This window comes from Manis pentadactyla, chromosome 15 (assembly GCF_030020395.1).
Source record: "Manis pentadactyla isolate mManPen7 chromosome 15, mManPen7.hap1, whole genome shotgun sequence".
NCBI lineage: Eukaryota > Metazoa > Chordata > Mammalia > Pholidota > Manidae > Manis > Manis pentadactyla.
In genome coordinates this window covers 47220923-47247353 of record NC_080033.1, presented here as the reverse complement: position 1 = coordinate 47247353, position 26431 = coordinate 47220923, and the positions used below count along the sequence as shown (strand labels likewise).

At 55.3% G+C, this 26431-nt stretch overlaps 1 protein-coding gene across 7 annotated transcripts in view; it reads right to left on the bottom strand.

The window, feature by feature from the left end:
• NDRG4 (NDRG family member 4) overlaps positions 1-26431 on the bottom strand; it is a 31417-nt gene that overhangs the window by 3018 nt on the left and 1968 nt on the right. For 3 of the 7 annotated variants that reach the window (XM_036897950.2, XM_036897945.2, XM_036897946.2), the window contains exons 2-15: positions 18768-18862; positions 13487-13531; positions 6033-6138; positions 5683-5803; positions 5537-5599; positions 5321-5381; positions 4137-4223; positions 4006-4062; positions 3538-3641; positions 2621-2677; positions 2491-2542; positions 1427-1474; positions 1224-1259; positions 1062-1113 (exon numbers count right to left, since the gene is read on the bottom strand). In XM_036897950.2, coding sequence (XP_036753845.2) covers positions 1062-1113; positions 1224-1259; positions 1427-1474; positions 2491-2542; positions 2621-2677; positions 3538-3641; positions 4006-4062; positions 4137-4223; positions 5321-5381; positions 5537-5599; positions 5683-5803; positions 6033-6138; positions 13487-13531; positions 18768-18839 — 961 coding nt within the window. In that variant the 5' untranslated portion in view covers positions 18840-18862. Of the gene's footprint in view, positions 1-1061; positions 1114-1223; positions 1260-1426; positions 1475-2318; positions 2392-2490; positions 2543-2620; positions 2678-3537; positions 3642-4005; positions 4063-4136; positions 4224-5320; positions 5382-5536; positions 5600-5682; positions 5804-6032; positions 6139-9401; positions 9548-13486; positions 13532-18767; positions 18863-26431 lie in introns of those variants that run through there. The other 4 variants (XR_005027250.2, XM_036897948.2, XM_036897947.2 and 1 more) reach the window with 2 other exon arrangements.

The window sequence follows — 26431 nt, the reverse complement described above, 5'->3', positions numbered from 1 at the left end:
GGTGTTGAGAAGGGCCAGAGATAAGAAAGGACAAGCACAGGGAGGGCTGGGGGCATGGCGAGAGCCTCCGGAAGCCCATTCCCGCCCACCCACCCAGGCAGCAGCCCCAGGAGGATCCACAGCAGGGGCTGGCCTCAGTCTGGTCCCAGGAGCCCTGACAGCAGGGTGGGGGCACTCATCTCATCCCACCTTCTCCAGGCTAGGCTGTGGCGCCGAGGGGCTCACTGACAAGGTCTTTGGGGCCCATATCTTGGTCCCAGCACCCTTGCCACTCTGCTTGGCCTCAATCTTCTCAGGTACAGAATGTCAGAGGCCTACACAACCCCCCAAATCCCTCCCAGATCTTAGGCTGCCAGGGTGGACTTCTCCAGGGGCCCTGAGCACACATCCCAGCCCCTGAAAAGTGCTGCTCACCTGCCCATCCCACAGTGCTCACCGGGAGCCCCCATGCTTGGGGACCTAGCCTCAGAGCTGCTGTGTCTCACTGTCTGCCTTGCTCTCTATTTGTCCTACTTCCCCACAGAGAGGCTGACAGGCCCCTGGGGGCTGGAGGGAGTTCTACTCCTGGCTGGCTGCCAGCCTTCTCCCACAGGCACATCCTCCCAAGGAGGCACAATGGGGAGGAAAAAATAAATTCAGGGAGAGGGAGTTTGCTTCCAGCAGGAGAGCCAGATATGTAGGGGAAAAGGGAGGGATGGAGATATAGGTGGGCCACCAGAGGGACGTGTGTGTGTCACAAACACAGCCTGGGAGTTGCATCCCTGCCCAAGGGGAATTTTGGAGAGGGAGGGCAGGGGGCCGGTACAGCCGCCCCACAGCCATGGGGATAATATCTCAAAGCCTCCCCAAAAGCACAGAAGAACACAGGAGACTTTGGGCAGAGATGCCACAGAGCGCCCCCAGTCATCAGGGAGCATGTGGTGAAAGCGGCAAAGCACCCAGGCCCTGGTGACACAGAGTGCATCTGCCTACAGGCTGCTGGGCACCACCTGACAGTGTGCCAGCCCCACGTGGCTGCTGCCCCCTAGTCTCCAGGGGGTGCTGCAGGGAGGTGTACTCACTGTAGCCCATGCCTTGAAGGAAGTATTTGAAGGCTTCAGTCAGCTTCCCAGGCTGCAGGATGGAGGGACAGGCACATGCTTTGATCAGGTGCCTGGATTTTCTGGGGGAAGGAGTTTTCCCCCAACCCAGGCTGGTAAAGGAGGGAGGACCAAGAGTCTCACCTGTGTGACCTGGGGGAGCCCCCCGGAGTCGGCCATCTGCAGGGGAGAGAGGAGGGTGAGCTGAGCAGGGGCCCCATGCCGTGCCTGGGCCTTGTGCACCTGGACAAGCTACCCGAGCAGACACACATCCTGCTCCCACCCTGAGTGGGACCCCAGGCAGGCCCTACCCTGAGGCGGGGCCCACAGTGGGAGGAAGGCCTCACCTTCAGGAAGGTTGTGGAGGTTGGATCCAGTTTGGAGTTGCACTCGACCTGGGAACAAGGAGCCAGCTTCAACACAATAAGGCAGCTCTGGCCCCCAGGGGTGGCAGGGGAGCCCCCTGCCCTAATTGCTAAGGCAGGTTCTATACCCAGAGCTGGGAGGCGTCTACTGGTGAGGGAAGGCACTAGTGGGACAGACATAGGCCAGCACTTGGCCCTGGCTGAGGCTGCCCCTCTCCAGGCTGCTTTCTGCAAGGCCAAGTCCAGTAGACCACGAAGCAGCCCCCTGAGGGCCTGCGGCCCTCGAACTCCATTCACAACTGCTGATGGAACAAACAGCAGTGAGCAGGGGCCAGGCAATGTCCTCACAGGGATTCAGGGCCACCTTGGCAGGAGTGGCTGGGAGAGCAGCAGGGATCACAGGAGTCAGGTGGTGACAGAGGGAGGGCCAAGGGTCAGCAAGAAACTGTGGGGCCTGTTGGGGGCAGCTGGCCAGTGCAGGCCACACCCCTGCTCCTCCAAGCCCTCACATGTGGTCATTTCTGTGCACATGGGAGGAAGTGGAGGGGCTGTGCTGGGCCCTCCTGGATCCGACTCTCTGTGCTAAGGCACACATGAAACCCCCAGGCCACCTGCTCCCAGAGTTCCAACAGGACAGGTGACATGTAATTCTCAGATGTGACAAGTCTTGCACTGAGATGCAAGTGGTAGTCGAAGCAGGACCACAGGAATTCCTTACTTCCTAATGAATGAATCAACTTTCAGAGAAAAGAGAAATCAGTCTCCAGGCCTTAAGTGGGTAGAGATGGAGGTGGGGCTTCAGTGTTGGGAGGGAAGGCATGTTGGGAGGCGTGACCCTGGCTGCAGTTCCCTCCGGTCTCCAGGCCTCAGTGACCTGAAGGATGGGTGCTTGCTGCATGGCAAGGTCGTGGGGATGTGGGATGAGATGACCATGTGGTTTCCCTGGGCTGGGTCAAGAATTGACTCTGCTGGCTAGGGGCCAGTGAACCCCCTTCCTCCCGCCTCTCACCCCTGCATGCTGGGTCAGGGCATAGTGTCTCACTCACCACCCCATCCTCAGCAGGCGCGTTATCCCCAACCACCAGCATCACCGGGCAGCTGCAGACATAGGAAAAGGGCTGTCTGGCCTTGCCTGGGGGCAAAGGTAGGGCAGGCTGGAGGGCAGGGGGCACTCACCGCAGCGTCTTGGCATTGGGCACTGTTCCAGGCCGGTTAATGTCCAGGTCTCTGCGGCTGCAGAAAGGACAGAGGCAGAAGTGGGCATCTTGGGACTCCATCCTGGGTGGTGTGTCCCCAAGCCTGACAGCCAGTCTTAGCAATTACAGCCCAACGTGCCCGGAAGCCCCAGGCTGGTCCCAGAGTTGGGCTACACTCATCTCCTTGTCTCAACTGTGGAACAATACCTCACAGATCCCAACAGGGACAACAGGGAGACAGGAACCTGCTCTGCACTAATAGGAGCATTCAGTGCTCCCCTCATTGGTGGCTTCTTCTCAGACCCCCCAACTCATGCCATGTGGGCCCTCAAATTTGGCTTCCCCTCACTCCCAACCCAAGTACTCGTTGGGTGTGCACTGCCACTTGCGCTGTGGGGGGCCTGGGCCCTGGAGGGAGGCATGGGCTGCTCCTGTTCTCTATTACCATGCACACAGCAGGTGCTTAATAAATGTCTGTAGGACAAGGAGAAGGGAGGGAGGTCAGTGGGGTCCCTGGCCATTCCCCTGCAAAGCAACCCCAAAGAAGCTCCAAGGAGCACAGTGAAAACCAGACTTTCTCTGACCTCATGTATAGACGTCAGCACCGAGGCGCAGGGCAGCAGGAGCAGGATGTCGCCCACATTCCCCACTGCTCCCAGCTGGCACGCCCCAAGGGAGGAGATGGAATGGAAGAGCCCAAGGACAGAGTCTGAAGCTCGGCTCCCCACCTGCCCCTCACTGGGTGTGACCCCTCTAGGAGGCTCAACCACCTGCTCGTCGGCAGACTTGGGAGAATGTGTCACCTGCCCGCCGCCTCCCAGGGAGGCTGCACCAAGGGGTCCCCCAGAAGGCACGCTGGCTCATGGTGCGGCCAAGCCAAGCCCATGCCGCCCGCACCTGTTGTACATGTTCCAGAAGAGCTGCAGGTTGGCCTGGTTCACCACGTTGCCAATCTGCTGCCGGTAGCTCTGCACCAGCTCCGTGTTGTTCACCAGCTCCTCCTGGGCAGGGGCACGGCAGGGGGCAGACAGCAGAGGACATTCGGGGCGTGGGCTCAGAGGGAGGTGCCGGTCTGGGCCAGAGCAGTCCTGGCCTCACTCCCAGCAGGGCAGGGCCTCGGGAGGAGAGGGGCAGGGAGGGCTTGGGAGGAGGACCCCCCACCACGTGTCTCAGATGCCACAGCGACCTCAGGGCTGACAGCAGAGTGAGACAGGTAGGATGCCAGTCACATCCCCTCACCACCACTCTGGCTGGAGGGCGCAGAAGCCCTGGGCGTCCCTTAGTGGCACAACCATGCCCTTCAGCCACTGCCCAAGGCTCTAAGAGAACCCCGCTGCTATGTGAGGACGGGCCCCACCCCCTTACCTGGCTGAAGAGGTGAGATAGCACCGTGTCGGGCAAAGTGCTGGTCAGGCCGGAGAGCTATGGGCCGAGGTGGAGGCCAGAGTGAGAGCTGCCCCTCACCACCTCCTACCGCCCAGGAGGACCACGCTCACCTTGGTGGCAGCCCAGTCGATCCAGCCTTTGCCATTGGGGTCAATGTTCATCAGCACCAGCCCCTCCACCAGATCGGGGAAGATGAGCTGCCATGAAGGGGGACAGGGTTTGTGGGATGGGATGGGGCTCAGGGAGCCCCAGTATTCCCGCCTGGGAAACGGGCTGTAAAGTTCCAGCTCTGCCGATCTCACAGGCGGTTGGGATGGTCCGAGAGAAGGATGCACTTTGTTAAGAGCCTCAAGATGCCACTGAAGCTCAACTGGCCCCGCTGGGACCCTGCCTGGGCTCCACTTCCAGCTGCCCCTGCGCGTCCTCCTTTCCACCTGGAACCTTTCAGTGTGTTTTGAGTCTACGCTCCATCCCTACTCTCCACCCCTTTTAATGTATCTCTGAAGATGCTGCTGTTGTAAAATGGGATTACACATCAATAAAACATTTTGTTTCTTTGCTTTCATAGAATGAGCCCTAGTGAGGTAAGAAACTGACCTTTCCAAAGCCTGTTTTGTGTTAGACTTTGTAACCCAGATTCATATTCACATCTTCTTTTTCACTGTTTGCCCATGTTGAGGAGAAAATGGTAATATACATACATCCTACCGTCATGCCAAGTGTGTCTGGGGCGGCAGGGCATGGTCCAAAATTAAAGTGGTTAAGTGCTGAAATTGAAACCGGAGTTGAAAGTTCTCACTCATTTCTTTTGGAGAAAGAAATTTTTTGAATCCTGAGAATTAAATTTTTTTTTTAATAGATGAGAAGCTTGTGGGCTCCTACCCAACATGGTGTTTCTGAAATGTGACTCTCTTTAGGCCTTGAAAACTTCCAAATTTAACCTATGTGAAATTTTTGGTTAAAAGATGAATTCATGTTTTAATATAACCTTAATTAGGGAATGAGTGATTAGAATAATCCTTATTTAGTGGCTAGAACAATTAGTTGTATAGTTTGTGGCTAATAGAAATTCTGGCTTTGGATAACAGTTAAGTATAGTTTTATTTTGGGAAAATGTATTGAAAAACCTTTTTATAAAAAAAAATTATTTTCTTCAGAGAAAAAAAGAGAAAAGGGCTTTTCTAAGTGAAAAGAAAGTGAGGGGAGGGAAAGGAGAGGGAAATAAATGTTCCCAGGGTAGAAGGGCTGCCCGCAGGAGAGACCAGCTCTGGGATGGGGGCATGGGGAGACTCACTGCAAACTTGGCCAGCACATAGGCTCCGGCTCCCACTCCAATGCCAATCACGTACTTGAACCTGACAGAGAGCATGGCTGGTCACTCTAGGGCTAGGGGGTGCCATTTCCCATGATTGCCATGCCGAGCAGGCCCCCCTCACAGCCCTCAGCTGGAGCTGGGGGCTCTGTGGCAATGGTGAGCATTCCCTTGGCACAGGGGCTGGTGGGGACTCACCCGAAGTGCTGCACCACGCTGGGGAGCATGGCAGCCAGCTGCTCCATGGAGGGGAACTGATACCTGAAGGCAGAGCGGAAGGTCAGGCCCAGGTGTAGCCTGGGGTGCAGAGCTGGGGAAAGCTGGTAGGGTTCTGGGGTACCTACCCCTGTGGAAACTGTGACGCCCCCACTTGCTGACCAGGGGCATCCACGTGGCACACCACGAAGTGCTTGGTGATCTCCTGCATGTCCTCGAAGTTGAAGAAGGTGTTGAAGCACAGCTTGTCTGCAAAGACAGAGCTCTCAGCAGTGGCTGAGCAGAGGGGTGGGAGGCCTGTGGCCCCGAGAGGCAGGGCAAGGTGGAGGGGGGTCAGTTGGGGAAACCAAGGCCCAAATGGCAAAGGCAACCAGCTAAGCATGAATGGGGATGTCTGTGGCCCTGTGTGGAAGGAGAGGAGGCCTCGCTGCTCTGGTAGATTTGAGGCAGAGGAAGGCAGAGACCAGGGTGCACTTACGATTGAGGCCCACGTCATGGTAGGTGAGGATGGCTGGGCGGTTTCCCTTGGGGGAACCCCGGATCACCACATGCAGAAGGCCATAAGGCGTCTCAATGTCGTGTTCCTAGAGGGGAGAGAGCGCGCTGGACCCTGGGAAGCCCCCATGCTGGGCTTTTCTGGAGAATGAGGCTATGGGGCAGCTTCCATCTCCACCCCTCAACAGGGGTGGGCATGCCATTCTCATCAACCCAGGCAGCTTCCAGAGAGGACAGACCAGATGGAGCCCCCTGCCCACGGGTGCTTGGTCCAGGGACAACATGAACTGGTCTGCACAAGAAAGTTCTGGCCCGCTCTGTGAACCAGCCAGAGGGGTGAGCTGCACCACCTAGGCCCTGCCGCTCTCAGCCCTGGGTCCAGTGAGGCCTGTTTCCTCCATCTTACTGCAGCCCCTCCAGGACAGCTCTGCCACCCCAGCCAGGGTCCCTCCCTCCCCATGTTCTTCTCCCACTCAGAATCCTTCGTGGACTGCTGCTCCTGAAGGCAAAGGGTCTCAACAGCCTGCCTAGAATCCACAGTGACCACCCTCTTGCCCACTAAGCCCCGCCTCCAAGCCCCACACCTGCTCCTGGTTCCCACCTCCAGGCTTCTTTCCACCTCAAATGCCCCTCCCCATGACCCCTGGGGCCTCCCTTCAGCAGGGCCTGGTTAACCTGAACCCCCCCACCCCTCCGAAAGGCCTTCTTGCAGTGGCTGCTCTAGGGTCCTCCAGTGCTCATGCCCTTGGTTTTGCTGTTCAGGGTTGTTAGTCCTTCAAGAGGCAGGAGCTGGACGCTGCTGGTTCCAGACCACACTGGCCCTTACTGTGTGAGTCTGAGCACAGTACACCTCTTCCCTGTGCCTGGGCCACCTCTTCCCGACCCGCCTCATAGGGACTCTGGTGGCTCAATAAGCTGATCTGCAGAGCGTTCAGCACTTGGAAAGGGCCCCAGGAAGAAGCTGCTGTGCTTGGCCATCCCCAAGCTTTTGGGGAGGTGCCTTGCTGGCTGGTCCCTTTGCAAACTGGCCACTCTTGGCCCCTCAGTGAGGAGACTCCCAAAGGGTCTGTCAGAGCTGAATAAACAGCCCGCCAGCACTCTGGAGAGTCCCATGAGTGGGCCCAGTGAGCTGGAGGTGGGGCTAGGGGCAACGACACCACGTGACTGAGCACCTACTGTGTGCCAGGTGTAGAGCAGGTTTTGCAATAGAGAGGGGGTGCTTTCTACCATTTTGCAGGTAGAGAACACTTAGAGAGAATCTAAGTTCCTGCCCACAATAGGAAAAGGGAGACTTAGGAGACAGGAGACAGCTTCTTGGAGACAGGCCTTCTTGGGTCTGGGCTCAGAGACTGTTCAGGCCTGTCTGTAGCAGGGAGTGACAGGTGGTGCCAATCCCGTGGCCAAAGACCACACTGGAAACCACATTTCTGCTGTGTGGCCCTGTTAAAGAAACCCTGCTGTCCTCCAGGGAGGCCCAGGTCCACCACAGCCTCCCCATGTCCCAGGCCTGTCCTCCCTCAGGGCCACCAAAACCAGAAACAATTGCTGCTCACTGACTGGCTGCTTTTCACGTGTTTTCTCATTTACTCCTCATAGGACCCAAGCCACAGAGGAGCAAACTGGGGCTGGGATAGGAGAAATAGCCAAGGTCACGCCCAAAGATGGCAAGGCAGGCCTTGACAGGTGCCAGCCTCAGAGACCAAAGGCCTTCACGGAAGGCTGGGGTAGATCAAGCTCCACCCAAGAGACCTCTGGAGCAGGCGGTCTCTCCACAGCCACCTGTCCCTGCTGGGGCCCATGCAGCATCCCCCAAGCCCCAGGCTCTCTTGGCTCTGGAGGGGGAAAATGAGGGGCAGAGAGGTGCACAGCCCTATGGAGGTGCATGTGGGGCTGGGTGTGGGGCAGGAGGGGCACCCATTGCACAAGAGCTGCAATGCGCTTCCTGCGGCTTGAAGGGCAGTTGTAGGCATGGGGTCAGTCCTAACCCTCTGGGGCCAAAGTCAGGCCCCAGTGTGGCAGTTTTCCACACCCAGACCTCCACTGCCCATGGGTGTGTGTGTGGGGGTGGGGGGTGAATGTACCCTCCCAGCCGTAGGGTGATGGACCCATCAACATCCCCTGGGCATTGGGGCTCAGTTGCAGTGCCCACCCAACTAAGTCTCAGCTCCTGGGGATGGAAGGACTGTTGGAGGCATCCGCCCAGTTGCTCACCTCGCGGCCCAGAGACCTTGGCTGAACTCTCCCGCCGGCCCAGGAGGTCAGACCCAGCTCAGCCTAGTAGAGACCTAGTGACCAGTCCCTCTCATTGCTACACTAGCGGGTCGCCCCAAGGGCCGAGCGCTCCCATTGGCTCCCGGTGACGTCAGAGCCCGGCCTCCAGGTGGGCGCCGGCTGGAGGCACTGCGGCAGGCGACAAAGGGGGCTCTGACGTCCCCTCTTGGCCTGCCCGTCTCCCCTTGCCCGTGACCTTGAGGGCTGCCGTGGAGGTGGAGGGGGTGGTTTGCAATGCGCGCAGGGGTGGGGACCAGCGGGCTAGTACTAGCCTTTCCGTCACCGCCATCAGTAATTCGGCCGATATGGGGCTGCGCCCCCGGGTAAGGCGCTGACGTCGTTGCCTGATCGGGGGTGGGGGTGGGGGCGACCCTGTGGTCTGCGACCTGGGCAGGGCAGGCCCGGATAAGGGGTGCCTCTTAAAGAGAGGGGACTCTCTGAGGAAGAACAGCACCCCTGGGCATTGCTGCCGGGGGAGGGAGGAGGCGCCCTGGCGCCCACCTGGGGTCCCTAGCCCACGGCGCATGGCTCCAGCGTCGCCTTCCCCCACCCACAAAATAAGGCAGTGCGATGCCCTCCTTGTCCCTCCCCAGCAGGAACCCCTGCCCGGTTAGCACCCCGCCCCAGACCTCCCCGTCTCTGGGGGTTGGCTCCGCAGTGTCCTGGAGGGAGCGGCAAGCAACTCCTAAGGAAAAAGGAGGCTGTCTGTCCTGTTCTCACTCGGGTGCAAGCCACCCAGCCAACCAGGACAGCCCCGCAGAGTCAGGAGGGCACGCACCCGGACACGCGCAGGGCACACAGCCTCCCCCTGGGCTGAGGTGGTCACAGGCTCCAGGCAGATGCCAGTGGGCACGTGCCATGCGGAGCGCACACGTACGACCACTGCGACGGACACAAGGGCCATTTCGCTTTCTGCAGATCCTGGCTTTCCCGTAGGCCCTGACTAGCAGCTAACCCTCACTGCTGCAGGCCATGGGCACCGGGAGACGAGAACCTGCTGGCCTTGCCTCAGTGACCCCGGGCAGGCAGAGGGCTGCCGCGTCCACCCTGCCGCCTCGCCACCCTGAGAGCCCTCACTCACCCCATCCCAGCACTCGGGCATCTTGCCGAGTGTGAAGGCGACCCGCCTCGACCAGAAGGGCAAACAAACAAAGGCCTGTATCACCGGGTCCAGAGGGAGGGGTTAAGCGGGAGCAGAGACGAGCGGCTCTGGGATGGGGCACCGCTCCCGGTTTATATGCACAGCCAGCCGTCAGCCGGCCCTCCTCCCGGCGGCGTTTCTGAGCCTCCGCTCCCTGATTGGCTGGCGGGAGACAAGCTCGATTCCAACTGGCTGCCGCGGTCCTCGCTCACCCCAGCCCGGCCCCTGCTCCTCCCACCCCTAGCAACACCCCATCCTTGATGGTGCCCAGCCCCTGCAAACGCCCACCCCAAGCACACTGTCACACAGCAAGGCTGCAGCTGCACACGGGGTCCCGGAAAGATGACAAACCAGGCCACACGTATAAGTACACCCTGTATCCGGTACACAGGAGCCTCTCACCTGACACACACACACCAACACAGGGCAGGGTGGGGAGCCCAGGCTTGCCCTGGACAGCACTGCCCTTGAGCCACAACCTGGGGGAGCAGGGAGGGCCAAGGGAAAGCCCAGCCTCCACAACAGGAAGGCCTGGGTCACTTAACCTTGAGGGGGCTGTGCTGAGGAGTCAATGCTGTCTGGGGCAAACTGGGTCATGGCCCTGCTCCAGGAGACTGCACCCTCCAGGTCCTCCCCTAGCCTCCACTTGACCCACAGGTATGCCCAGGGCCTGCCCACATTGCTGAAATGGGGCCCTGGGGATGGGGGGAGCTTGGGCAGACTGCAGGAGCAGGGGTATGGTGGGGCACACACCAGCTCTGCCCTCCTCACCCCCGACCTGCACCAGGGAGAGGAGGAGGGACAGGAGGCAGCCTCTCAAAGTGGGCATGCCCACCTCCTGCAGACCCACCCAGCTCTTTCCCTAGGCCCAGCAGTGTGGGGCGTGGCTTCTGAGTCTCTGGGGAGCAGGACACATGAGCCACCTCAGGTTCCCTCCCTGTCCTCCAGAACTGCAGATGTGGGTGAGGAGCTGGCTAGAGACATGCAGATAAATACAGGCAAAGGAGAGCAGAAGAGAGAGGAAATGGGTCAGGGAGGTGAGCAGAGGAGGGAGCCCAAGGACTGAGAGAAGCACGAGCCACAGAGAAGGGAGGGGTGCTGGGCACCTGTGCCCCCATTCTGTCTTTTTGGTGAAGAAACGTGCCACTCAGCCCAGCCTGCACTGACAGCCCTGACACTGGCTAGCTGTTCTGGGGGAGGCGGTCACCTCCTCCGCCTGGGGGGCACCCACAACTGCCCCTGACCCATCTCTGACTTCTTGCTCTGGGAGCCTAGCTCACCCAGGGCAGCCAGGGCATGGGGCGGGATGTTCCCCTGCCCTTCACGTCCTGGCCATGCTGCTGGTTCCCCGCAACCACTTCAGCACAAGGGACAGGCTCCTACCTGAGGAAACCTGCAAAGAAAAGCCCTTCCCCTGCCTGCCCACAAATCCCCCTGCACGCTCCCCAAAGGGACGAGGGGCAGCCATCCACCCCATCTGCCGCCAAAGCCCTGTGCCTCCGCTGTCCCCATCCAGCCTGGGCCCCCAACCTCTGAGTGGCCTTTCCCACTGGACCAGGTGAGAAGCTGACCTTGGATGCTGCCCACTCCAAGCCACGGCCCCTAATCCTGTTCAGCTCACTGGTTTCAAATCCACAGACCAGAGTTTAAATCCCAGCTCCCCAAGCCTACTAGCTGGGTAACCTTGGGTAAAGTTTTTAACTTCTCTGTGCCTCAGGCTCCTCAACTGTAAAACAGGAATTGGGCCTTCCTGAAGAGCTGCTCTGAGGGATGAGAAAAAGCTGCAAAAATGGCTCTAGCCCTGATCCTGTGCCTGCCTAAGCCCTGGCAGGGGAAAAGTGGGACAATCTGTGTGCTTCTCTAGCTTGTTAGCCCCTTTCCCAGAGTTCTCTGCAGCTGCCGTGGCTGAAAATGGCAGGTTCATATCCTGCAGGCCAAACCCAGGCACCAGTCATAGCTCTGCCACTTCTGTGCTGTGTGACCTTAGACAAGTCAGTCAACTTCTCTGAGTCTCCACATCTGTAAATGGGAGAAAAACAGTGCCTACTGCAAGGGCAGCCTCAAAGATAACACATAATCCTAACATACCGATGAGAAAAGATGGGGAAACAAGTACAAAGAAGTTGCTTTTCCCACTCAGCTAGGCAGCAGTGGCGCTCACCAGCACCCTAGCACTCTGGGCCTGAAGTCGCATTATTAAGAATAGCAAATGCTTATTAGCATATCTCCCCATTCTAGGCTCTACCCAAGTGCTTTATACATCATATCTAATTTTATCCTCTTGACACCCACTTGACAGATGAGGAAAATGAAGCACAGAGAGGCTCTGTAACCTGCCCAACATGACATAGTCAAGCACAGAGCCTGGAACCACACCAAGGCTGTCAGGCTCCATCACCATGCTCTACGGGCCACTAGTCACAGTCAGCTCAGAGTCTGAGAGCCAGGCCTGCAGGCATCATTTCCAGACCCTAAAAACATCTGGGGAGATCCAAGCTGCCTGTCTCACTGTACATGAGGTGGGGACATGTGCTGGAGGTCATATGGCCTGTAAATGGCAGTGCCAGGCTCTGGAACCAGATCTGTCTCTTGTTTATTCTTCTGCCTCTACCAATGACTGGGCCCACTAAGGCAAGGGACAAGGGATAAAGTCACTGCCAGGCCTTGGCCCAGATAAGGGCCGTCCTTGCAGTGGTTCTTCTTAAAAAAAAAGCAGCCTATGTAGCCCCATGCGGTGTGACTGGAGGGGCCAGTGTGGGGGGCAGAGGTGGGTACAGGAAGCGGGGGGTGCCGTGCCTTCTAACACATGCTGCCCTTCACAGAGCAAAGGGTCTACCTACCCCTGGTCACTGCTCCGGGCTTGGCCCGGCACACAGCTGAGCAGGAGACCAGGATTCCTCTCTCCTCTTTCACACCCACCAGGGCGTGCGTTCGGGGGCTGGCAGGCCCTACTCTGGCTGGCTGCTCTGGGACTTTATTTCACCAGCCCACTCCTGGGGAGGAGGGGCTTTTGGCCACACATTCCCGCCCTTATGTAGAGCAGGGAGGACAAAAAAGGACCCCTTGGTGTGCCCACACTGACCTCAGGCTGGGCCAGGGCCATCTTTTGACCACCGCGCCCCTTTGCTCCCCAATCCTCAGGCCCTGTGTGCCATCCTCCCAGGCCTGCGGCCCTTTAGGTTCAGAGCCGGCACTCCCTAGGGACCGGAGCACGTGCACCCTGGCTGCTCTGATGCCTCCGACTGCTTCTGTCCTTGAAAGGATGGGTGACCCAGGGCCTGCCACACATACCTGGGACTCGGATCCTCACTGCTGAGCACCCGGGCGGGGGGAGCCGGCATGCTGGCCTACCTCCCAAATCCCCTGGTCCAGACCCCGGGCCTGGAGCTGTCATGGAGCTCAGCGACTGACCCAAATTGAAGTCAGGCCCAGCCTAGTTCCATCTAGCCAGGAGCAAGGTTCCAGAAGGGTCTAACTTTTTTCAGCAGGTTTTGATGGCCGAAGTGACCCCTGATCCCAGTGAGGCTCCTGTTGTGTCTGCTGGCAGACATTTTCCAAGACCCAGACATAAATGGCCAGTATGGGATTCAGAAGGGAGAAATAGCTGGTCAAGTGAGTGAACTCATTGTACAGAGGAATAAAAACAAAGAACAATTTCAGTTTTTCACAGGGAATTTGGGATCAAACTAAAGAGGACACTGTTGCCCTGGCAACAGCTGCCATGGAAACAGGAGCTATTTTGGAGCATCAACTGGGCTTTCATTGGAGGAAAATGCTGATTCAGATGACAGCATCCCGTCTTCTCCCTCATTCCCCAGGCCACCGTCCCCACCTCCAGTCTCTACTGAGCAGGGGGCAGGCAGAGCCACTGTGAGCAGTGCAGGTGATCCTGGAGGCTGTGAGGTGCCCAGCCCCTCCTGCTCCAGGCTGGGAGGGCTGTGACCCTCCTTTGGGACTAGGCTGGGTAGGGCCAGGGGCTGGCCAGCTCTTAGTCCCCTATCCCAGGAGGGTGAGCCGAGACCTACCTTCCAGTCTGTGTCCACAGCCAAGAGGAAGGCATCAGAGTTCTCCTGGGGGAAGACGGACAGAGGGTGGCACATTAGGCCCTGGCTGGCCCGGGGGACCCACAGGGGCTGTCTTGAGTAGCCCCCACTTGATGTTCTTCAGTCCATTTTCATGTTAACAAAAGTGATTCAGGGCTGTCTAAGCACCAGGCATCAGGCTAGGAAGTGCCTGCAGTTAGGAAGGCTAGCAGTTAGTCGCGTTGATTTTACCTATTAATTTAAAATGTGAAGATTTCCATTCGACAGGTGAGAAGGGTGAGTTTCAGAGAGGCTCAGTCACAGGGCTAGAAGGTGGCAAAATCTCTAATGACAAATCCTTGCTGTTTGTCACTCTGCCCTGCTGCCCCCACAGATGGTTTTCCAGGTCTGACCATCAGGACACAAAGGCAGAGACCAGGCAAGGAGGGCGGCGGGCATGACCCCTACACCCACGTTAGGGATGGGGAAGCTGAGGCCCACACCGGGAGGGAGGAAAGAGGGAGCATTTCTGAGCTGCGCAAAGGTGCTGTCTGGGCCTGCAGCCGCTCCTACTTTCCAGACCGACCTGCTTCATGCTTGCCACACCCCCAAGGTCCCCCGCTTTTGGAATCATTTACACTGAATGCAGCCCCTCTGTTCAGCAGCTATCCCTCCCAAGGTGGGACCATGGCGGGCTCTGCCCTCAGCACACAGCTTGACATGGAATTGGCTCCCCAGACACAGACAGATCCGGATGAATAAATCTGACTTCACGACGCATGGAGTGCCGCTCAGGTGTTTACTGCTGTTTCCCAGGCAGCAGGGATGGACAGCGGAGGAGTGGGAGCTTAAACTGCCCATGCTGAGTTGCCAGGCTCTCCCTGATGCCACCCCGGCAGCTCTCAGACACTCTATGCCCTGCTGGGTCCTGTCTGGGGAAGGAAACCTCACAGGGGGACCAGTACACGTCCAGGAAAGCAGAGATCCTGGCCCTCTGCTTTGCCTTCTACTGTGTCTGTCTACAAACTGCCCTTCTCTGCTCAGCTGTGACAACCTGGGCAGGCCACTTAACCTCCGCGCCTCAAAGTCTGTGAGGATTAAGAGAGACTTGTTGTTCTATCCTTTCTACTCCTGCACTGGACTTTGTATGCTACAGATGCCCCACAAGCCTCTACTGAATAAATGTGTGGGTAAATGAGACCATCTGATCAGAACAAGGATGTTACCTGAGGATAGCAGAAGGGGTGGGCTGCTAAGGTACAGCAAGAAACAACCCCAAATGACTAGAAAGGAAGAGAACGAAAGCCAGCAATTCTATTTTACTCTCAAAATAAGGACAAGTTCAACCACCTGCATTCTGGCAGTTGGGATGGTGGAGGATCGTGGGGAGAATCAGACAGCATCAGAGGATTTCGTGTGTGTGTGTGTGTGTGTGTGTGTGTGTGTGTGTGTGTGTGTGTGTGTGTAGCATGGAGGTGACTAGGCCACTCTGGAACCTCTGAGGAAGGGTAGGGGGCTGAGGGAAGAGAAGGGGGTTCTCAGGGAAGGGGTCAAGGCCATCTATTAATGAATCTTCTCATGTACAAGCAAGGGCCAAGGAAAGACACATGGGAGATTTTTATACTTGAGACCCTAAGTGCATAGTGATCCAGAGAAGGAGAGAGGAGGCAGTTTTGTTAAAAAAAAAAAAAGCTCAACAGAAAGGACGAGGCAGATAATGGCAGGGCGCACTGTGTACTCTCAGGGTGCTGGGGGGTCCCAGGAGATGGGAATGCTGGTGGGAGGGGCAGGACCCCAAACCAAGAAACAGCAGGAATAACGCAAGCTAGTGCAGGACCCTGGAGGTCCTGGAGGAACTGCATGGTGGGAGAAGGCCCCGCTGAGAGGAGGCAGAGAGGCCTGTGGAGAGACAGAGGCTGGGGATGCAGGCAAAGGTGGGAAGGAGCAGCAATCCTCCCAGGGAGCCGGGGCACACCAGGCAGAGTCTGAAATGGCAGGAGTGATGGCAGGCCAGCACGTGCAAGCATTCCCTCCTCACTGGACCCTAAGAATCTGGACCTAGCAGGTTGCAGAAGACTTAAATAGTAAAAGGGACAGGCACTGCCACACTGCGGCTGGAAAAGGAGAATCTGAGGGTAACCGCCTGGGAAAGAGAGAGCCAGAGTCGCTGCCAAAGGCCAAGAGCCAGGCGGGGTTGCACCAGTTGTCATGAAATCCGGAAAGGCCACACCTGGAGCACCCAGGAGGTTCTGGGGGTTCAGGATGGGGCTGCTAACGTGTCTTTGGAAAAGCAGATGTGACCAGGTCCACAGCATAGGGCTTGTGCTCACTCCAGAGATGACAGAGACTGAGCGAGAGAGGAGAGGCCTGTACAGGACTGAAATGCAGACCCTCCCTCACGCAGGGTGGGGACATCATGGATGGAAACTCCAGTCCAAAGACATGTGGGATGAGCTGAGAGACATCTAATGAGGCAGAAAGAGGGCCGGGCCAGGCTGCTGGTCAAAGAGGCAGTGCTCAGCCAGTCAGAGAGGAAGAGCTGTGCCAGGCTAGCAAGGGAGGCGTGCAGGGGCATCTTTTGGGTACCCTCCTGGGGTGAGGGATGGAAGAGGCAGGCCCAGGACCTGGGATGCCAGAGTCCCTCAGCTGTCTGCACAGCTCACGGACACGCACCCCAGACGGGCAGGCAGCACCTCTGTGCAGGCTGCCCCTGGGCCGCCCTACAGCTCCTATGATGGGTTACAGGGATCCCCGAGGGCACCATCTGTCCCATCAAGCCTTCACAAGAAGGCTGGTCTCTGCTTTCATGCCTTGAAAGATAGGCTGGTTGTAGGGAGGACGGCCTTCTCCAGAAATTTCTGAGAAACTTCCTTTTTCTGAGTTACATCACAATCTGGGGCTTCCAGTCAGCCTACTATGAGGGGCTACTGAGAGCCTACTATGTGCAAGGCTCTGCACTAGGCACTGGGGAGACCAGGGGAAATACAATGGATGGGATCTCTGCTAGGGTGTCAGTGTTAGACACAGGGGTCAGGAAAGGCCTCCCCAAGGAGGGGGCACTCGAGCAGGGCCTGAATAAAAGGAGGAAAAGTTCTGGAGCTAACATCTCCCAGGCAGAGGGGACAGACAGCTGGGAATTCGATCTGCTTGTTCAAAGAACAGCAGGGAGTCTGGGGGGCAGGAGAGGAGTGGGCAGGGTGCCGGGAGCAGATCTCGTCCTGGGCCCTGGGAAGGGCTGTGGCTGTAACTCTAAGTGAGATGGCAGCCAAGGGTCAGCTGTAAGCAGAAAAGTGACAAGATGTATTTTAAAACGTTTTACCGAGGACAGAGTGCTGCCGGGAGGCTCCTGTAAGCACCTGGACCAGAGCTGACAGGGCTGGGAACAGGCAGGGAGAAGAATCAGAACGAAGGGCCTGCAGTTCACCAGCCACCAGCTGGCCATTCCTGGGGGCTGCCCTCAGGCTATCAGGTCTTATAAGTCACTCAAGGTTTGGCCTTAAAGATAAAACTGTAGCCTTTTGTTCCTCAAGGGAGGAACAACCTAAGACAGGCACAGTCGCAGGGGGGTCATCAGGTGAGAAATTGGGGATCAACAGAGGTGAGGCTTAGAACCTCACCCCCCTGTTCTGAGAGAAATCTTCTGCATACGTGGATGTTTATTGCCCTCGTCTAGCTTGGATTAACACATAGTCTACAGGCACACACCTGATCATCTACATGTGCTCTCTTACAACACTAAACTATGTTTTCTACCTTTATCTCGTATCTACCTACCACTTCAGCACTTTATTAAAAATAATAATAATAAAGAGAGAAATGTGGTATCCACATATAAATCAAGTATAAAAACCAAATGAGTATTCATATTTGAACTGACTGTTTATAGTTCATAATGCATGAGCAAAACCGGAAGTTTCTGTGATGACTGCCCTTGTACTGTTCACTATGTAACTTATTCATTATGTAAGAATTTGTTCTCCATGTAAGAACTTGTTTGTTATGCCTCAGAAGATTGGAGACTGACGAAAATTAGGCTTGGGGTGGATTAATGATTGTGCATTGAGCATTGACTCCCCTATACAGAATTTTATTGTTGTTAACAACCAGTTGATCAATAAATATGAGAGATGCCCTCACAAAAAAAAAAAAAAAAAAAAGGACAGACTTCCAATGGTAAAATAAATAAGTAACCGGGATGTAATGTATAGCATAAGGAATATAGTCAAGATATTGTAACAGCTTGGTAGGGTGATAGCTGGAACCTAGAATTATGTATATAAATGTTTTATCACTGTGTTGTACACCTGAAACTAATGTAATGTAATACTGTGCGTCAACTACCCTTCAATAAAAAATAATTATCTACAAAAAAAAAACAAAACAAAAAAACTGTAGCCTTTTGGGGGGCAGGATTGCTGGCCTCAGGTGGTTCGGCCCCTGGAGACCCAGACAGCTACTCTGTCCCAACATGTGGCCCTCAGTGGCTCGTAAGTTCATCTTCTGGCAGGAGGCCGGGCCAGGGCAGAGACCAGTGTGCTAAAACTCGGGCTGAGCTCCTGGCTCCCCCATCTGTAAAGTGGGGCAGGGGCAGCACAGCCAGCGGAGACCCCAGGCCCTGACACGCCACGGTCGTACAAGCACTGGACCCACCACTTTTCCTTGCAAGGAGGTGAAAGGGAGCTGTGCCCAGTGTCACCACAATAACGGAGCCTGGAGTTGAATAACTCTGGAATCTAATGCCTGGTGCCCCAATGAGGGCTCTTTGGGACAAAATAACCCCGACTGCCTCAGTCCCACTGCTCCTCTTGGTAATACTTGACCTCGCACCTCAGAGGCCTGTGGGGAACAGGCAGGGAAGGCTGCAGAGGAGGAAAGGGGCAGCACTGTGTCCCTGCTGGAGGCAACACTGCCCAACAGGTTGCCCTTTTGGGGCTCAAGGGCCTTGCAGAACCAGGGGCTGAGTACTGCCTCATTCCCTGATAGCTGTGTGACCCTGGCCGAGGGAGTCAACCTTTCTGTGCCTCCGTTTTCTCATACTGAACTGGGTGTAATTCTCCGAAAGAGGTTCCCAGCCTCCCGACGGCCAAGGCCACAGGAGGATGGCTGGGTCTTCGTGGCGTGGGCGCCCCGGCTGGAACGCCGCTGAAGCTGACTAAGCTTTTCGGGGCGGTTTGCCGATGCAGCTCTGCGGAGGCTACCACCAAGTCGGGAGGCAAGGCGCGCGGTTTCCTTCTTGGCCACGAGGTGGCGCCCTCCGCCCCAGGACCCCGAAGGGGCGACTCACCAGCTCCGCGGCGTCCTGGCCCCGGAGCAGGGGCTTCTCCTCGGGGAACCGCAGCTCCTGCAGCCCGGCCATGGTCACGTCGTGGAGCAGGAGCCCTGTGGAGGGAGGGCGGGGACGAGGTTGGGGCCTGCTGCGGCGGGGCCGCCCCGATCCTGCTGTGACTCTCCGGGCCGGCGGAGGGCCGCGCAGGCCCGGGGACCGCATCGCCAGCACGGGACCATCGCGGCGCTCGCCTGCGCAGCGAGGCTCCCTCTATGACACTGGCCTGCAGGGCGCACGGAAGGTCAACATATCATTTGCTCTTAAAACATGTTTCCAAAAAGAGAGAAAGGAAACAAAAGCAACTCAGGATGATCCCTAGAACAATGTCAAGTGAAAGTCTGAATTTGTTGAGAAGTAGAGGGGCCAGTGTGGGGAGGCTATACACAGGGTCAGAGGCAGACAGAAGCCCTGCTGTGGTCAGAAGTGGACAGTGGGGTCCTGGAGGACACAGAGAGGAACAGAGCTGAGGGCTGTCTTCAGGGCCTGGAAGAACACGCCTAGGTGAGGATGGCCCCGAGGGAGGGGAGGCAGGCAGACTAATGATAGATGGCATGCCAGTCGTGATGTGCCACCAGCAGGCAGGGATGGCCCACGGTGACCGCTCACCCCGTAGCCACTGAGGGTGGGTTCCAGGCCCGGGAGACCCTGGATCTCTGGACCTCAGGAGAGGAAAGGGTCACATGTGCACATGTGTGCATACATGCATGTCTGTGTGTGTGATTGGAGAAGCCAGCTGTAGACAGAGAGGGTCCCAGGCTCCCACAGTCTGCGTAGCCTGGAACCGTCACCCCTCACATGGATTTCAGGATGGCCTAGATCAGAATGCACCACGAAAAAAACTGGAAAAGGACATGAATTAGAAATTCATAAAAGAATTAAAATTGGTCAATACATACATGGGAAAATACTAAAACTCACTAGAAGTCAAAGAAATTCTAATTAAAACAATACACCTTTTGTTTGTGTGCGAATGCAACCGGCAAAGTTTGCAGTACTGTCAAAAACACACTGAAACTGGTGCTTTTCTTATACTGCTTGTGGTCATATAAATTGATACACCTTTTGGAGGGCAGTTTTGCAGAATGAATTAAAATAATTTAAAAGGTTCATACTCTTGGGACTCAGCCACCTGCCTGGAAGAAATTGCCGAAGGAAACCAGAGAGGGCACCTAACGACGTACCTGTAAGAATGCTCGCTACAGTGCCATTTACAGTAGGGGGAGAAAAAACTTAAATAAAACTAAATGTCCATGAATAGAGCACTAGACAAACTATGGGTCAGTAACTTGTAAAAGATTATTTAATAACAGGGAAAGTGCTTGTGTCATAGTAAATAGAAAAGGCAGCCAATGGAGGGAGAGAGTTGCCATTTCCCAGGTGGGAAGGCCTTGGGGGCAGGAGGCTGGGGAACACTCAGGGGGTGGGCTTCAACCCACGCCAGATGGACCCAAGTCTACCCTCCCGGGGAGAGGCTGGGGCTGCCAACGTCACCCACAGACACGGTGCTTGAGCTAAGGACGCTAGGTGAGGCCAGCTAAGGAGTGAGTACAGAGACGTCCCAGGGCTGAGCCCCACAGGAAGGAGATGGGGGGAATGCAGCAGAGCAGAGGGAGAAGCAGCAGCCAGTGAGGCAGGAGCGGGGTGTGGGAACCACGTGGACAGGGCTCAGCCTCAGGGATGGTTCAAGGAGGGGCATGGGCTCCAGTCAGGACCCAGCTCTGCTGGAATCCCTGGGGAGGAGAAGCTCTTTGCTGGGGTTATCAGGATAGTCCAGAATTAGAATCAAACCAACCCAAAGAATTGACCCCATATTGCTGGGGAGAGAGGCAGGGCCTAATAACCCGTGCTAGGCCCACCGTGCTGGACAGATATCCCTATTCCCCTCCTTGCATCAGTGTAAGGTCAGTTTCTGTCTCTTGCAACCATGAGACCTAACACAGCACCTCAGTTCTTTTCTCCTACACCGCCCAGAGAGGCCAAGTGAAGGCCAGGACCCCGCCAACCTGTCTGGCAACCTCACTGTGCAGCCAGGCCTGGGTGAGGGGTCAGAGGGCTCACAGGCTTGGAGGCATCACCACAGTCCACTCCAGAGGCTCAGGCCTTGCCCAGCGCAGGCATTTCCACCAGATGAATCCATAGCCGCGACGGTAAGAAGCACCCCTGTTACATCTTGGGGCCTGTAGTCCTCCTGGGTGACCACCTCAGAAGGCAAGGGACCTGTAGGCACCCTTGACCCCAGCCCCTCTGCCCTGTTGCATATGCTGCATTCACAGGGAATACTCTGGAACTGGCAAGGGCTTGTGGGTCGTGGGCTCAGGGCTCTCACTTTATGGGTGAGCAAAGAGCACATGCAAGGGCTGGTGGTGGGAACAGACAGGATTCTGCAGACAACCTGCAAGAGAGTCAACCAGCTTCCCTCCCCATTCCCAGGCCCCTGACCCCAACAGAACATCTCTACTCTTGAACACCAACGTGGGAAATGCAGTTGACCCTTGAACAACACAGGTTTGAACTGCAATGGTCCACTTTTACACAGAATTTTTTAATAAATACTATACAATACCATGAGTGTACTTTCTCTTATTTTTTCTTAATAACATTTTCTTTTCTCTAGTTTTCTTTATCATAAGAATATATTACATAACACATATAAAATATGTGTTAATTGACTGTTTATGTTATCAATAAGGCTTCTGGTCAACAGCAGGCTGTTAGTAGTTAATTTGGGGGGAGTCAAAAGTTATACACAGATTTTTGACTGCACAGGGGGTCAGTGCTCTAACCCCTGCACTGTTCAGTGGTGCACTGTATTGTTAAAACCATTTCTGGCACACACAAACCTGGGTGCTGGGGCCGCCTATCTGTAAACAGTTTCAGGCACACAAAAAATGATCCTGCGGGCTGCAAACCTTGGATTAGGCTATGGAACCCCCCAGTTTGAGAAGAAGATATCCCAGAAATATTTTCTCTGTCCCCTCCAAGGAGGTTGGGGTCCCTTCCCCATTTCACCTGCATAGGATGGTTTGGTGCATGACCAGGCACACAGCCCGAGCACTGCCACCGCCTCCCAACAGGTAAGCTGAAAAACCAGCTAGGTCCTCAAAGATCTTTGTCATGGAGCTTAAGATGCACGGTCATTCTGGCTGGAGTACACATTTCATCTCTGGTTTGGAGTTTAAAGCACCTGAGGGTAGCAAAGGGGAGGGGCGTGCAACAAGAACCTTGCTGTCCCGAACGTGGAGACTAGGTTTGCACTGGGCTGGTGGAAGCGCACATCCTGTCAGTGCTTGTGTGATGTGTCTCTGCATACCAGTGTCACAGAGCTCTCCCTGCTGATCCTCGGGATGCAGGGCCCATCAGAACCAGGTTTGCAGACCCCAACCCTGTGGACTACCCACCAGCCCGTGGTGCCAACCTTGGAAAGGATGAGGCCCTGCACCTGGTCTACACACACCCCCATGTTGGTTTCCTGGGGCTTCTGGAACAAAGGACCACAACCTTGGTGGCTTTCTATAACACACATTTATTGTCTTACATCTGGGGATCACAAGTCCAAAATCAATTGCCTTGGATGGAAATCAAGGTGTTGGCAGGACCACTCTCCCTCTGGAAGTTCAAGAGAACAATCTATTCTCCCGCCTTTTCCAGCTTCTAGAGCCACGTTCCTTGCATTCCTTGTCTCATGGTCCCTTCCTCCAGCTTCACAACCAGCAATGGGAAGCAAGCGGAGCATCTTGCTGGCCGCACCACCCACCTCCTGTAGACAAATTTCCCCTTGCCTCCCTCTTATAAGGATACATGTGCTTGCATCTAGGGCCTACCTGGCTAATCTAGGATAATGTCCCCATCTCAATATCCTTAACACATCTGCAAAGTCAGCCTAGTGCGCGCGCACACGTGCTCATGTTCTTGTGGCCTTTGCCAGAATTGTTCATTTGCCCATTGCAGCTTCCTCCTCCCTGTATTTATGGAAAACTGACTTCAATGTCCACCTTTAATGAGTCCTCCTCTCTTGAATTTTCCAAGAACACAACCTCTCTGTAACAACAGCTGGGCGCTGGTTCAGAATTCCCATGGGATTGGTTTCAGCAGAACCATAGCACTTTCCCCTATGGACATGCTAATTTTTGGTTTTTAAAAATAGAGCTTGAATATCATTTAATACACTTTCACTGAGAGAAGTTGGAAACACAAAAGAGCAAAAAGAAGTAAACCAGAGGAAGCTACTGTTAGCATTTTTGCTTATATACTTTCATTCTTTTTTCAGGGCTAATCTACACATTGAAAAATAATTATTTTAAATACAAAAAGCACTATTTTGAACCATCCTTTGGACTCTGGAGCCAGATATTTTAGTTCAAATTCCAGCCAGCCATTTAACATCTGTGTGACTTTTGGCAAATTGCTTAACCTCTCTGTGCTTCAGTTTCCTTCTCTCTTAAGAGGAGGAAATAACACATACCTCACAGGGTTGTTAGGGGGTTAAGTCAATGTATAGAAAGTACTTAGGACTGTGTCCAGCACAGTGTGAGCTCTCACTGCCATTATTATTATTACATATATAAGGGCACATCAGAGGATAAATACCCTTGCGCAGCTTAATTCACAGCTGCGGGGGATTCCCTGGTCTAAATGCACTCCCATTTATTTCACCTCCTTTACTGTTAGGCACTTCAGTTGCTTCCAGTTTTTTTCTTCTCTATAGAACAACTATGGGATAAACATTCTTGAACACCTCTGCACACGTTTATGTGTTCCTAAAAAATTCGACTGCTGAGTCACAGATCGTACATCTTTTTAAGCTTTTGATACCTCATTGCCAACTTGTCTTTCATAAAAGTTGCACCAGTTTGCCCTCCCCTGCCCAGGGCAACAGCATCCTCTGCGCTCATCTCCCTGTGCCCTGCCAGCAGCCCCAGGCACCGCACTGCCCTCCTCCAGCCAACCATGCCTCTCCAGGGCCCCACGCCTACCGTGTAGCAGCCCAGGGAAGGAAGCAGTGATGTTTATTGAAATGGATGAACTGGAAATGAAGATTCCAGTAGTATTTTCAGCCTCTGGGGGTAAATCCATGCTTCATTTCCTCTACCTTTAAAATGTGGGTCAACACATACCAGCAACAACCAAACACTGCTTAAATGCAGTCTATTAAATTGTGGAGGACCACACAGTCCGCGGGTTCATTCCAGACAGGACTGGAAGGAGTTAGGCTTTTTAATCACACGTCAAATCTATTACTAAAAATTTCCAACAACCAAAATCTAGACTCCCAAGGGACCGTTTCAGAGTCCCCAGTCTGCCATTTTGGTGCTCTGACTCCAAACCATCTCGGAGGCGCACCGAGTACAAGTGCACAAAAACCTACTTGCAGATAGACTACTGTCTCACTTTCCCACACCACACGAACAAATAAAAAAGCACCCAGCCACAAAAGGCCCCAGGAGCCTGAATGGGCGTGACGACACACTGTGCTCCTCCCACAATGCTGGTGAGGTAGGGCCCTCATTCCCATTTTACTGATGAGGAGACTGAGGCTCGGAAAAATTAAGAATTTTCTCAGCAGCTGGGAAGAAGAAAGGATACCTGAAATTCACATTCTCTAATTCGCGAATCCCTGTCCTCCCTGTGTGTGCACGACACTGGAAGGGAATCTAGAAAACGCCAGCTGCCATTAGCATTCGTCACCTTCTTCTCTACCTTCTTCTCTTCACATAAAAAGACATGCTTGGGTTGGGCATGTCGATTTGCAGGATTCTTCCCAGCCCCATGAGTGAGGGGGTCTCTGGCCTTCTCCACCTGGCGCCAGAGCTCTGCATGGATGGCCAGCACAGCCCGACCCCGGATGTCATGTCCCACCCTGTCCCATGTGTCGGAACCTGAGGCCTAAGCAGGGTCCTCCAGAGGCACCTCTCAGGCAGCTTGGTTTATGAGAAAAACCCAGAAAAGGAACTGGAACATCCAGATGAAGAGAATCGGATGACTGGAGCAAAGAGGGAGGGGAGACCCCAGGACACTGAGGAGGCAGCTCAGCGGTGACACCAGCCCTACAACTGCCATTTGCTCACTGCTCAACAGACGCTGCATTCAACACTCACACACGTGCTCACATCTAATTGTGCAAGAACACAACCAGGTATGTACCATGAGGATCCCATTTTACAGATGAGAGAAGTGAAGTGTGGAGCAGAGAAGAGACTGGCCGGAAGCCAGGCAGCTGGAGCGCATGGATGGCTCAGGGCTCGGGACTCGGGTCTGAAACCCAGGCCCACCTCTTCTCAGCTGTGTGATGCGAGGAAGGGACTGACCTCTTTGGTACAATGGGCATGATAATAACATGGGACAATGTGGAGACTATAAACAGCTAAATCATTATGACTTTAACAAAACAGTTCAGTGAAATGATTTCCTAATGCTGAGGGCAGGGAGATAGAGGCCTCTAAGAAATTATCCTGAAAACACAGCTGACGGTGGGCTGTGTGAGCTTGGACCCAGTCAACATTTACTGTGTATTTGCTGTGTGCTGCCAAAATAAACTGGGCACAACCCTGTGCTCACTGTCCAACAGGGCAGGTGGGACAAAACGGCGCATGTGAGCAGTGTGGAGTGGGGACAGGCCCAAACTTCCCAGTGGTTAATCAGGCAGGGCAGGTAGAATTCTCCAGCACAGGGGCAGCCAAGGTCAAGGAACCAGAGGGCAGTTGAAGCCCTCGAGGTGCCAGGCCCTAACCAGGTGTGTGACCAGCACTATCTCATCAAGCCTCATGCCAGCCCTTAGAGGGAGGAGACAACCGACTTCATCTCTAAGATGAGAAAACCGAAGCCAGAGAGGTTAAGCTGCAATCACACAGCTGGCCAGCAGTGGGGCTGGGATTTGAACCCGGATCTCTGGGACAAGTAAGAGGAGGGAGAGAGCTGGAGCAGGAAGGCCACAAAGACCCCAGGATGGAGACTGAAGGGATGCACTATCTCCTGGAGCCTGGTGGAAGGTGCAACAGGAGCCTGTGACCCATGACAGTGGCCCTGCCAGTCCTGTTCCAGCCCGGCCAGGGGCTTAGAGAGTCTGCCAGAACCAGGCAGGGACGCCTGATGAAAGAGGATGGGCCCTGACCCCTGTCCCCAGGAGAGCCTGGCTGCCCCCTGGAGCGCCCTGGGCATGCCTCCCTGGAGCATCCCTCCACACACCAGGCCTGCCTCTGGGGCAGCAGGGGGAGAAGGGGAAGGACCTAGGAGTTCCATCCTTCGCGTGGGGATCTAAACACCCATGCGGGCTCTACAGACTTTTCCTCCCGGGAGTAACAAGTAAGTGGCCTAGGCAGCTCCCTTTGAGGTCAGGTAGGGCAGCCTGCTTTAAGTGAACTCTACAAAGAGAAGCTGGCAAGGGACTGGACGGACCCAGACCTGTGGCTAACTGGGCTCAAATCTGATACTTCTGAGCACCTGGCAGGAGCTTCCAGTGCTCCAGAAACAGAGCCCATCTTCCCTTCGCCGTGAGCCTGCCACAGCTGAGGAATAAATGGCAGCCACTGCTGATTTAACTCACACTCACAGCCTGAAACCTTACCAGACCTCGTTCCCCCACCCCAAGCCCCCACTTCACTCCCACTTCAAGCCTCTCTCACACC